The sequence below is a fragment of the Glandiceps talaboti genome, chromosome 8, assembly GCF_964340395.1.
Source record: "Glandiceps talaboti chromosome 8, keGlaTala1.1, whole genome shotgun sequence".
NCBI classification, from domain to species: domain Eukaryota; kingdom Metazoa; phylum Hemichordata; class Enteropneusta; family Spengelidae; genus Glandiceps; species Glandiceps talaboti.
In genome coordinates this window covers 13,748,644-13,762,415 of record NC_135556.1, presented here as the reverse complement: position 1 = coordinate 13,762,415, position 13,772 = coordinate 13,748,644, and the positions used below count along the sequence as shown (strand labels likewise).

The 13,772-nt window shown below is 36.9% G+C and overlaps 1 protein-coding gene across 3 annotated transcripts in view; it reads right to left on the bottom strand.

Annotated features, from left to right (window-relative positions):
* Window positions 1-13,772, bottom strand: part of LOC144438936 (uncharacterized) — a 106,045-nt gene that overhangs the window by 17,522 nt on the left and 74,751 nt on the right. For all 3 annotated transcript variants that reach the window (XM_078128163.1, XM_078128165.1, XM_078128164.1), the window contains 5 exons: window positions 12,446-12,569; window positions 12,142-12,224; window positions 4,391-4,517; window positions 2,283-2,362; window positions 477-558 (listed from right to left, as the gene is read on the bottom strand). In XM_078128163.1, coding sequence (XP_077984289.1) covers window positions 477-558; window positions 2,283-2,362; window positions 4,391-4,517; window positions 12,142-12,224; window positions 12,446-12,569 — 496 coding nt within the window. The remainder of the gene's footprint in view (window positions 1-476; window positions 559-2,282; window positions 2,363-4,390; window positions 4,518-12,141; window positions 12,225-12,445; window positions 12,570-13,772) is intronic.

The window sequence follows — 13,772 nt, the reverse complement described above, 5'->3', positions numbered from 1 at the left end:
GTAGTCCAGCCGTTTTGATTTATTTTGCCATAATATGGGGACATAATATTTTAGCATTTATACCCACAGACACTGACAATTAGTGAGAAAGTGTGAGTAAATATCGGTAAATGTTGGTTAATAAGACATGTAGACTGTAGTTTTTGTTTACTGATGTCTATTACAACCCCCAACAATGTATTCATTTCACAATGCTGTTGAGTTTTATTCACCTGTTGACTTCGCTCGTCACGGGCTTAGTGCTCGTAACCATTACTCCTTATGACGTCATAAAATCCCGTGGTGTAGGTGGGACCGGAAATACCCGAAAACTCTCGAAGTAAATCCGAAGGGAACTGACTGAAAAAGGGTCATTTTAAGGTGTTTGCAAACGCTTTTTAAAAGTTTTCAAACCAAAATGTATTTCACAAAAATGTCGTCTAGCAAATTAGCGATAGTGAATGTGAGCATTTTGAATCACCTTTAAGAGAACCTACCATCTGTGCATTATATTGATACACTTCTTCCTCATCATTGTACTTTGACGTATAGGTTTGCATCGCCCTTTCATCCAAAACCCTGTAATCAAGAAAAACATCACTGCGAATAAGTATTTTAAAAATATAACAATATCAAGGAATGTGCATTTGCTAAGGAATCTGCTCTTTAAAAATTTAATGGGTTCATATCACATAACTGAATAATTTCACACGTCTACTACTACTACTAGGTCAATCGAACATTCCACCTTTCGGCGAAACGCGTCCTCGATTTAATTTCCAATTGCAATTAACTATGAGAAAAATATCATGGCGAATCATTATTCACAGTCTTTGAGTGTCATTTATTAGCTATACGGAAATGCTACTATATAGTACGTCAAGCATTGGCATGCATACCACATACATCCACGTGGTACAATTTGCCTGCATGGAATTCTTAAATGTAGCAATCGAAAGACTCGCGTTAAAAATATTATCTAACCAGATTTAAACTGAATGCCTTCCGTAAGGGCAGTATTGCAACGTCATGATTTATGCAAGAAATGTAGCTCTATATCTGTGATTTTTCAAGTCCCAGTGAAAGTTATTTGTCAAAAATGTTGTTCAAATGCCCACCGCCTATTCTCAGCACAGGAAAACTTGCCATCCTCGACGTCACTCAGCTTTCGTGATACCCTACATACCCGGGATATGTACACCCGTTTCTATGGCAAATAATAACCGAAATTCCAATCATCATAACATTACTATTACGCATCAGAAAATTACACATACTTTATGGTGAGCATCGTAACAGGTTAACCATTTTAATATGTAGTGAAGTGATACGGTATTATTGCCCTACTTCGTCCCTGTGTAAAGTGTATACGTTCCAGTTTCGATCTGCTCCAAATCCAATAAGTTTCTGTTCCAACTTTCATCAACTTTGTCACATTTAGTTTTGTCACACTCACACCATTATCGGCATGTGCGTGTTTAGTTGAACTTCCTTCTCTGCCACTAAATAAAGTCACCACGAGTTTACAAGTCGGTTTGTCTACTCGTCGCATGTAGACTATTTCACACTCCTGCACAGCTCCACCAGTGTCGCCGTCAATCAAAATATAAATATATTTAGCTTGGTTTCTCATATCGTTAGCCGAGGCATTCCTGATCCGTCCACCAATTGTTCCGATCATCTTTGGGCATTTGTGAGTGTTATCATAGGTTGGCTTTAACACCGACGCCACATTTTTACTAAGCAGTAGCAGTAACTCGATCGCGATCGGAACTATAGTGAAAATGTTGTTTGGCTATCAGATTTTCCAAAGCGAAATCAGACGTTGAACTAAAATCTTTAAAATCACCAATGTCTGTCTACTGGGAAACGGGAGTAGCCAATGAAAAACCAAAAGGGCAAATTGTGTCAAAATCGAAGGCTTGCGACATAGTCTGTACATTGTCAACAACAAATAAAACCCAACAAATTTGTGTACACTGCTTATGTGAATGGTCGTCCATTGTCATGTAAAACCCAGGCAGTGTCAATCAGGACTAACACCTACAACGTGGTCTGTCTTCATATGTTTTGACACATTGAAGTCACACTAGTATGTCAGTCAGAATATTTCGTCTACAAGTGCGATCTTCAAAATTGCCGGTAAAATGCTAGTACATGTGAAATTTCACCGTTATATACCTGTAAATTTCGAGGATGGGAAGCTTTCCTCTGCCGAGAATAGGGCATTTGAACATCATTTTTGACAACTACTAAACTTTCACTGGGACTTGAAAAATTAAGTATCCCTACTATACACTTACTCATTTTCTGTAGATACATGATGAATTTCCCTGGCTTCTTCTGCAATGCTCTTATCTTTCACAGTGGCCTCTTTGTCGGTCTATGATAAATAAAGAAAAGTGTTATCATGGTGTTTTACTAGGTCAATAATATAGTGTGTGAATTCCATTTGTAAAATATACAGCTATCTGTGACATTAAAGAAATGTAACCATCTCTGCAACCGTCAGCTGTTTGACTTTTAAAGTGTGTGTCAAAATGCGCCATAAAATCACAGAATGATTTGCACTTAGGGAGCATTCGTTTTTTACGGGGAGGGGGGGGGGGTCGTCGGTGGAATTCGGGGGGGGGGTTGACTTTTACAAAGCAGTTTTTAGGGGGGGTCAAATTTTATATCCAATGGTTTGGGGGGGGGGGTCAATTTTTACAACAGATTTGTATGGAATGATGTCTTTCTTCTTCTGAAGCTGCTCTTCAGTCCTTTTAATCTCCTCTTGAATCATATCAGCCTTTCTCCTCAATCTCAAATTTACCATGTCTTCAGCTGCAATTTTTGCATTTCTAGTTTCTCTGCTAGCCTCTCGTACTTTAGATAATGTATTTACAGCATCTTGTGGTTTCAAGCCTGCAATTCATAAAAAAAAAGAAAAAAGTTATTGAAATACAAAGGCCAATATTTTTGTCATTTGTGTATAGAATATGCCTAGGGAAATTTGATCAAAAATGTGAATACTTGTATTTGAACATCTGTTGGACAATCATAGATACATGTACAGATACAACATGACAGAAGGATGATTAACCTACTTGCATCACATATGTACATGGTATTGCACGGTGTCAATGTTCATTTTGTGTCCACACTTTCCCTCTGCTGGACATTCTATGTACATGTATTGCACTGTTATCTTTGGTAGATGTAGGTGCATCATACGTGTAACAATTGTTTATTGTTTTTTCCTTTAATTTTGAAATGAAAACTGCATTATTCAATTTATTGTCAAACATCAAAAGGAAAATGGGAAAATGGAAGTATGTACTGACAATATGAAAGCCTCTTCCTGCCAAGTATATCTGCTTCATCCTGTATAATGTCATGTAGATTGAAAGTTAACCTATTGAACCCTTTTGGCAGATCACACACACAAAATTTGATGCTCTCTTGTACAAAACTTGACCAAAGGTTTATACTTGTGACTATCTTGGTTTGATGAGTTACACTTAAATTGTAAGATATTCCCAAAAGGGTACACAACAAAAACTTAAAATGTTAATTGTATGAATGGAAAACATTACATCTAAAATATCTGCTATTGTGTCACACAAATTTAACACAATTACGCTGAAATGATCTATAATTTGTATTACAAAATATGATTGACAGCGAACCCTCATGGTAAAACGTTACGATTGCTAGCATTTATAATATAGCTGCATTGACACCCACATGTACATTCTCAATTTTTTCAAAGTTTGCTTTTATATTGTGTATACAGTATTTATAAATTCTGTGGTTTCCAAATATATACAGCAAATAATATTTTTCTGAAAAATTATTTTGCTATAGAGAGTATGAACTTACCAAGATCATAAATCTGGCTTCTGCTCTTCTCACAGGCTAGCAATGCCCTCACACACATTGGTACGCCTCATTAAATTCCATGAAACCACTAGGCTCAGCTCCATCTTCACAGGATGTCAGAGAAAGTAGAATTGCAATCAATCCCTCCAGTTTCTCTGATTTGGTTCGGGACTTGCAAACCGCCAATAACCCTTCTAGCCTAGCAAGTTTGTTTTCAAAACTGCATGGTCCATTATGTGATATGTCGAACAAACACTCATATAAGTCAAGTGTTTCATAAATCTATTATAAATCAAGTGAAAATTTTTTATAGGGGGGGGGGTCACATTTTACAATTGATGGATTTAGGGGGGGGGGTCAAATTTTAGAAAAGTAATTTTTAGGGGGGTTGCTTTTTACATTTAATTCATACCTCAAATTCCACCGACCCCCCCCCCCCCTCCCCGTAAAAAACGAGTGCTCCCTTATGTGACACACAAGTACAAAAGCATACTGAATTTGTGACACTGTCTTTTTGTCCTCATCTGTTTTGTCCTCATGAGCTTACCTGGACTTTATGCTCTTTATTGCGTGTTGATATATCACTTGTTTCACCTTTAGCCCTTGACAATGATGGTTTACTATCTTCTATCTTCGTATCTTCTACATTCTTTAACTCCGTACACTCCCTTTCTCTGTTTGAAACAAGACGATAAGCAATATTATGATCAAAAAGATATATAAATACACAGTTCAGAATCTATTTAATAGATGTGTCTGTCTATCTATCCGCCTGTCGACATGACTGTCTGTCTGTATGTATGTCCGTCCGTTTTATAGTATCTATCTATCTATCTATCTATCTATCTATCTATCTATCTATCTATCTATCTATCTATCTATCTATCTATCTATCTATCTATCTATTCATGTTAACTGAAAACTTAGTGGTTTTTATAATTGTTTCATTTATTTGGTCATTCCTCTATTTGGTATATCGACAGGACCTGTGAATAAAAATGACTTAAATATCAAAGAAATGAAAAAAAAATACAATAACATAAAAAAATAAAATAAAATAAGAGAAAACAAAACAAAATAAAACAAAACAAAATATTTATATTTTTTATTTTTTTATTGGTTGTAATGAAGATTATGTACATCCATGCCAACAGTAAAGTTATGGTGCATCAAAACATTTCCTTTAAAGAAAAAACACATACAAACTACACAGTTGTGCTAAAATAACTGTATTTATAGTATTTCGTTTATACTCCCGACTAGTTTCCCTGCTTTTTATCTACCCCTTTTCTCTGGTTTGTATGGTTACATGCTAATTTTGTTATTTTTTAACATTGGTTCAGTTGTTTTTAGTCCATTCTTAGATCCCTGATGAAGATCCCTTGTGTGGGGCCGAAAACGTTGGTGAAGTTTTAACAAAGGAAACATTCAAGTTGTTTTACATGCTTGTTTATCTTCATACCTGCAGTACTGGCTTAGTTCATTATCTGGTGGTTAATATACTAAAAGTTTCAACACGTCTGCACTAATAATAAGAATCCCTAATATATAGGACAGTACAATATAGATACTTCAGAACGGTAAGGGACTGGTCAGTTTCTCAAGCCTGGGGGTAGGGGGCGGTGGATTCTTAAATGGGGCCGACAAAAACTCATTGACCCCCCTATCCGTAAAACCAAAACAGTCTGACCCCCTATCACTTAATTCTAAAACATGTTGACCCCCACCCACCCACACACACACACACACACACACACACACACATATATATATATATATATATATATATATATATATATATATAATTATATATAACTCGGTGAGTATCAATCTGCTAAAACATTGCTCTATACCGCAGTGGCAGAGTGCACGCATTGTGCGATCATTGATGATCGTACAATGCGTGAAACTCCGAGTTACAACCAAGAAAGAGTTCCAGTACTACCAAAACTATATATATATATATATATATATATATATATATATATATATATATATATATATATATATAATTTCATTCTTCTTTCGCCAAGTAGAGTGCTCGATCACCTTGGAGAGCTATCATACATAAAAATGAAAGAAGACGAGTCTGATATATACATTGTGGAATTACACTACGGACCGTTTCCCCAGAAGGGTCGTCGACCCGACGATCCTTCTGGTGAAACGGACCGTAGTGTAATTCCACAATGTAATATCAGACTCGTCTTCTTTCATTTTTATGTATATATATATATATATATATATATATATATATATATATATGGGTGTCTGGTCGTTTCGCCCCATAACCAGTTCGCCCCATTGCCAGTTCGCACCTACTTAGTCGTTTCGCCCCAGCGGTTTGGTCGTTTCGCCCCATAGGTTTGGTCGTTTCGCCCCATGTGGTAAACAATAGTTATGGGTTAGAATACGCAGTTTTGAGACAGTGCTTTCCCACGATCGAAACATTACGGCCACATTCGTAAAACAAATTACGGTATTTTTTTCAGTTTACTACGTAGTATCTCCTGTTACTAAACCAAGTAATGATGAAAACCACTGACACGTGCCGTGTTTATAGGTCAACTTGAAGTTGAAGTAGAACCTTAGTCCATGAGTACGGTCGATCATTCCGACTCTTTTGCAATTTTCATTACATGTACATGTAACTTGTCTTTTAATTTCATGATATCGCCCTATTCTGAAGCAAGTTTGCTTGAAGTTTTACCGACCATTTACAATGGTTTCGGGTTTTTGCGAACGATGCCGAGTTTGTATGAATTTTTATGTCATGTCGTCGTAGTTTAGTCGATTGATAGACAGCTGTCATAGCTTTTTCTATTCGTTGTAATCATTCACACTCCATTGACATTGGCCGTGATGGACAAACATGTGTCTATGTCAAGAATATAGAATGACTACTATTACGTCTTTGTGGCCTTGTCGGATAGTTCTCACGTCTTTAGAAACATTGTAGCAAACAATTGAATGACGACAACAGACTAACTAGCGGCGAGGTTGTTGAAAGAAAAAAGTTAATTGCAGCATAGACATTTTGTCTATGATCGAAGCACATACAAGTAACAAAGATTGAAGTAAGATCTTAGACCGCCGAAGACTGGCCGTAGTTAGTCAAACCATTGAATACAATGAATAATGACCCAACCCCCAACCAAGGGGTTTTCTGGACGATACATACCCTATACCTGTGGCTGTAGGCGCAGTACATACCCCCTACCACGGCGGGTAAATGACAAGGTCATGGGTATATGCGCATAGATATTATATATGGTATGCGGTATTACTATTAGAATGTTGTGTTATAATTACCTCTCTTGGATCTAATGAAAAAGTGCCCCCTGTTTTGAAAGTCTAGAGAGCTTGTTTTAAAAAACATCCCTTTTTTCTTGAAAAAGGGAACGCGCATGCGGTCCCTTATTGAATGGGAGGGAGCTGTGCCGACATCATCGCGGTGTTTATACTTCAAACTTTGATCATGAGAACTTCCACTGTGTTTGCTGTGGCAAATTTGAATGATGAATGTTACCTTACACCATTAGAACATGGAGGTACTAAAGCCCATTAGAAATACTGCCCCAGTGCATTGTCTTTTGTCATGTCATATGCAATCGTTAATGAGCGTGTGAGAGTCTCAATAGAACTGGGGGTTGCCTGTGTCTCTTTACACATGCGCGTTCCCTTTTTTCAAGAAAACAACCTCGCCGCTAGTTAGTCTGCTGTCGTCATTCAATTGTTTGCTACAATGTTTCTAAAGACGTGAGAACGATCCGACAAGGCCACAAAGACGTAACAGTAGTCATTCTATATTCTTGACATAGACACATGTTTGTCCATCATGGCCAATGTCAATGGAGTGTGAATGATTACAACGAATAGAAAAAGCTATGACAGCTGTCTATCAATCGACTAAACTACGACGACATGACATAAAAATTCATACAAACTCGGCATCGTTCTCAAAACCCCGAAACCATTGTAAATGGTCGGTAAAACTTCAAACAAACTTGCTTCAGAATAGGGCGATATCATGAAATTAAAAGACAAGTTACATGTACATGTAATGAAAATTGCAAAAAAGTCGGAATGATCGACCGTACTCATGGACTAAAGTTCTACTTCAACTTCAAGTTGACCTATAAACACGGCACATGTCAGTGGTTTTCATCATTACTTGGTTTAGCAACAGGAGATACTACGTAGTAAACTGAAAAAATACCGTAATTTGTTTTACGAATGTGGCCGTAATGTTTCGATCGTGGGAAAGCACTGTCTCAAAACTGCGTATTCTAACCCATAACCATTGTTTACCACATGGGGCGAAACGACCAAACCGCTGGGGCGAAACGACTAAGTAGGTGCGAACTGGCAATGGGGCGAACTGGTTATGGGGCGAAACGACCAGACACCCATATATATATATATATATATATATATATATATATATATATATATATATATATATATATATATATATATATATATATATATATATATATATATAGTTTTGCTATTACGCTCTGCCACTGCGGTATAGATCACTGTCTTAGCAGATTGATACTCACCGAGTGTTATATATATATATATATATATATATATATATATATATATATATATATATATATATATATATATATATATATATATATATATATAGGAAGTCAGTGGTAAGATTAGTCCGTAGTACAGTGCTCGATACGTCTGCACGCAGAGCGGAGTATATGTTGAGGGTAGAAGAAAATCAAGTCGGGTTTTTCGTCTCTACAAGCCTGTTTCGTGAGTAAATCACTCGAGTGATTTACTCACGAAACAGGCTTGTAGAGACGAAAAACCCGACTTGATTTTCTTCTACCCTCAACATATATATATATATATATGTATATATATATATATATATATATATATATATATATATATATATATATATATATATATATATATGTAATATTCTCATGACAGGTATTTTTTGATCGTGACTAAGTGTGGACTGCTTGACTGTCTTCAATCTACTTTATAAGATCCCGGGTTAACACTGTCATAATTATAATTATTGACTATACAGGGTAAATATATTCGAAAAGGAGTTTAATAGCATCTTGACAGTGAAAGGTGGGGGGAAAGCTTGAGAAGGGAATATGTACATCTCTTATGGGGGGGGGGGGGTCCTAGGAGGTCTCCCCTAGAAGCTCAGGAGGTTTTTAACTCTGAAAAGTCAGTGTTAAAACTATTCAGACATTTTCAGAAAATAATTTTCAAGCTCTACTCAACATGTAAAAAACAACCACATAGGGTTGACATTTTTTTTCAAATATAGTTTGATAGGATCTTGACAGTAAGAGGTAGGGGGAATATATTGAGACTGGGACGTGTACACCTCATGTGGGGGCATAGGGGTCTCCCCCTAGAAGCCCTGGAGGTTTTTTACTCTGAAAAGTCAATTTTGAGACTATTCAGACCCTTTCAGACAATAATTACCAAGCCTTGCAAGACAACACCAACATGTAAAAAGCTACTACATAGGGTTGAAATACTTTTGAAATATACTTTGATATCATCTTGACAGGATGAGGGGAAGAGCTTGAGACTGGGATATGTCCACCTCATGTTGGGGATCTGAGGGGTCTCCCTCTAGAAGCCCTGGAGGATTTTTACTCTTAAAGCCAGTATTTTAGGCTATTCAGACCCTTTCAATCAATAACTCAATCCATACTTTACAAGACAGCAACTATCAGAAACTATTCTTTATAACTTACACTAAGGATTGAAATATGGTCTTAAAAATTTGTATGGCATCATTATATACATGTAGTAAAGGTCAGCACGTCTAATGATAGTATCATAGGTAGGAGAGATTCGGAATTTAAGGCAATTTAAGACTATCTTGGCAAACATTTCACATCTTGAAAAGACAATATTATCTCAAATTAGAATAGGGTGAACATATTTAAGAAAAGTTTAATACCATTATGACAGTAAAAAGGTTGTCGGTGCATCTGATTGTTGGTTTAATGCATGAGTGATCTCTAGGGGTGAGGGAGTCCTTTGGGTTCCCCCCCTGGCAGATCTGGAGTTTTTTTGCTAGAGATACTAAGGCAATGTTTAGGTTATTCATAACCTTTGAGGTAATATTTCCAAGCTTCGAAAAGCTAATGTAACGTAAATGCATGTTTTCAATTAGTTTCCCATATCACATAAAATGGACACGTAACATTATCATAGGGCCATTAATATTGCATGTATAATAAAGTCATCGGTATGTTAGGGAACTTAAGGTGGCCATATACCTAGTGTATAATAGAAACTGGAATCTGATGAGATGTGGTGATTTGTAGTGTCAATAACATGACGAGTAGAACTATTTAGATTAACTTCATTTATAAACTATCTATGAAGATTACCATTACGAAACCTTCAAGTTCACTTTTGCCCCAAACTGCAAAATAAGTGAAGCATTGATTGTGAAACAGCCAAGCATTTACATGACATGTTCTGTAACTAGTGTGGTAGCTAGGTAATACCGGAACATGTATGTGAATATGTATAGTTATGTTTGAACTAATAAGCAATATTAAAGAATTCATGTAAGAAACAGAGAGAAGAACAAATATTGACATGTACCACATTTCAGACAAGGGTATATGCCATTGTAGAAAGGATTTTTTTCTTCCACTACAACCTAAAACACAATGACCCCCTATCCACAATTTTCAAAACAGCATGACCCCCCCCCACTGCCAATTTCTAAAACAGGATGACCCCCTACTAATCCACCGCCCCCTCCCCCCAGGCCGAAGAAACTGACCGGTCCCTAAATTGGAAACGAATGCAACGTTTCGATCCGCCTACTACGGACCAATTATTCAGCGTTAATGTTTATCTCTGAACTGGCGAAATAATATGTTCATGAATTGATGGTAGTTGGTATCTCAGGTCCCTGTTCGTGATGGGTCTCCTCTGTCTGATGTAGATAGCTTCCTTTACTTCACGTTTTAACCAATCCTGTTATGTGGCTAAAACCATGGCGTTATCCCAGGACATTGTGGCCGGTCTTGTTACAGTTGTCCCCAACTCCGGTCCTATCCCTCTTTGTGTGCTCTCTGAATCGGATACTGAGGGGGTGTTTGTACTCCCTAATGTCGGTGCCACAGAGTTGTTCTTTCGGTGTTTTGTCCTTGAGGTGCACTAGCAATGTGCGCAGGGTGTTCTTTGGCGGGTGGTACAAATTAACGCTGTGAGACTGGAAAACTTTGAACAGTTGTTCAGAGAGTCCCTGTAGATAAGGTAGTCCCATGGGCTGGCAATAGATGGGGGATCGTTTGACTTACTGACAGTTGGTTTGGTAATTCTTGGTGGTATGTTGAGGGTCTTTATAGTCATTGGCCCTGAACGAATTCTGGATATGTTGCAGTTCAGCTCTTTGGTCTTCCTTCGTAGTTACATATTGAAGGGCCTGGTTGGTCAACGTGCGTACTGCATATCTCTTGTGTACCAGAGGGTGGTGGGACTAGAAATTGAGACATTGGTCGATGTGTGTTGGCTTCCTGTAGATGGTTATTTTGGTGGTATTGTTATCCGTCATGTTCACACAGAGGTCAAGGAATGTTAAATTACTATTGGTTTCTGGTTCCATGATGAATTGGATATGTGGGTCGATACTGTTGATATGATTGGTCAGCGAGTCCACTGTATCTTCATCTGGTTTGACGAAAATGTAATCCACATAACGTAGCCACAATGATGGCGGATTGGGGGCTGTAGAAAGGACACGATCATCAAAATACTCCATTATATAGGTTCGCTACTATGGGCGAGACTGGCGACCCCATGTCTGCTCCGTGAGTCTGCAGGTAGAATGCTCCGTTATATATCAATTTATGGACATATTATTCCACCAGTTCAGACAAACATTAACGCTGAACAATTAAATCATTGCTTGATCAAGGTCCATAGCCGACGGACCGAAATGTCGCATTCGTTTCCAATTTACCGTTCCAAACTAACTGTATTGTACTGTCCTATTGATTCTTGGAACCATGAACAACATATTCCCTAAATTATACTTACACATTTCCTGTCGATAATTGATGAATTCCATTTGTCCATTCTTAGATCCCTGATGAAGGTATCTTGTGTAAGACCGAAAATATCGGTGAAGTTTTAACAAAGAAAACATTGTTTTACATACTTGTTTATTTTCATACCTAGAGCACTGGCTTATCAGTACATTATTGGGTGGTTACTATACTAACAGTTTCAACACGCCTGCGCTGTTAATAAGAATCCCTAAAACATACTTACTCATTTCTTGTCGATACATCGTGATGATTTCTCTTTGCTTCTTCTGAAATTCTCTTAGCTTCTACGGTAACCTCTTTTTCTGTCTATGATACATAGAGAACAGTGTCATGATGTTTTACAAGGAGAATAATATAATGAGTGAATTTCATTTGAAAAAATATACAGTTATCTGAGACATGAAAGACATGTGGCTCATTTATTTGTACTTGTGTGACTCAAAAGAACAAAAGCATACTGAATTTGTGACAGTGTGTTCTTCCTTATGGATGATTATCCTTTGTCACTGACACTTAATATAACTTACCTGGTCTCGCTCATCATTGTATGTTGACTCATCGCTTGATTCACCTTTGGCCTTTGAGGACAATGGTCTACGTCTAGCCTTTATCTTCGTTTCGACTTTCTTTGGCTCCACATACTCCCTTTCTCTGTGAAACAAGAAGATAAATATCTATCTAATAGATATATCTATCTATATATCCAGCCATCTTTCATCATCATCCATCATCATCCATCCATCCATCCATCTAACCGCCCACCCGCCCGCCTGCCCGCCCACCCTCCCAAACCCATCCACCCATCCACCCATCTATCTATCTATCTATCTATCTATCTATCTATCTATCTATCTATCTATCTATCTATCTATCTATCTATCTATCTATCTATCTATCTATCTATCTACCTACCTACCTACCTACCTATCTATCTAACCGATATTCATTTAGCTAGATAATATTGTTGTGACTGAAAACTTAGTTATCGAGTTAGTTAGTGGTTAGTTATAATTGTTTCATTTATTCGCTCATTCCTCTATTTGAAATATCGAAAGGACCTACAACTAGTCGAATTTACAGACGACTTCAAAACAGAAAGAAAATGAGACTTGAAATTATCAAAATAATAAATAAAATAAAATAAAATAAATACAAACCACCTATTGGTCAGAATAGCTCTGTTCTTTTTATTTTTTATTTTGGTAACATGTAGAAGTGGCTCAGTTGTTCAGCTCTTCACTATGCAGTTTTGTTTTAATAAAGTGGTTAGTGGTTTCATATGATGTCTCACTATAAAACACATTTTACAGTAAGTTGGTAATATATTGTACTTTTTTACCATAGTCATCATTTTATAAAAAAAATCTACTGAAACATTACACAAAATCTCAGAAAAATAATGACTGGGAAATGCACACAAAGAAAAGAAGAAAAAAAAGAGTTTTGAGGTTGGCGCTAAATAATTCCAGTGTTTTTCGTTACAGCTTTAACCCTGGAAAATTTTAATGATGAATGAAATAAACTAGGGATCTAAAAAAAAATAATATAATTTTGAGGCAATTCGAATTTCAATTTTCTAACAAATTTACCAAGTCAACAACAGTCAACTTGTAGTAGACATAACATCGTCTGATATTTTAATTTACGGAGTGTCTCGTGACCGGCACCTGTCAATTTTTTGTCATCATTCCATTGTATTTAAACCTTGTACTTAACATTTTGCAATAATTATAATTCTCAACAAAATACCTCAACATGCCTCACCTCACTCGTACTCAAAGAAGTCTTGGTATGATCACTGACATGACCAGAGAGAACCTTTTCAAATTTACATGTGAAACGGGAAAAGATACA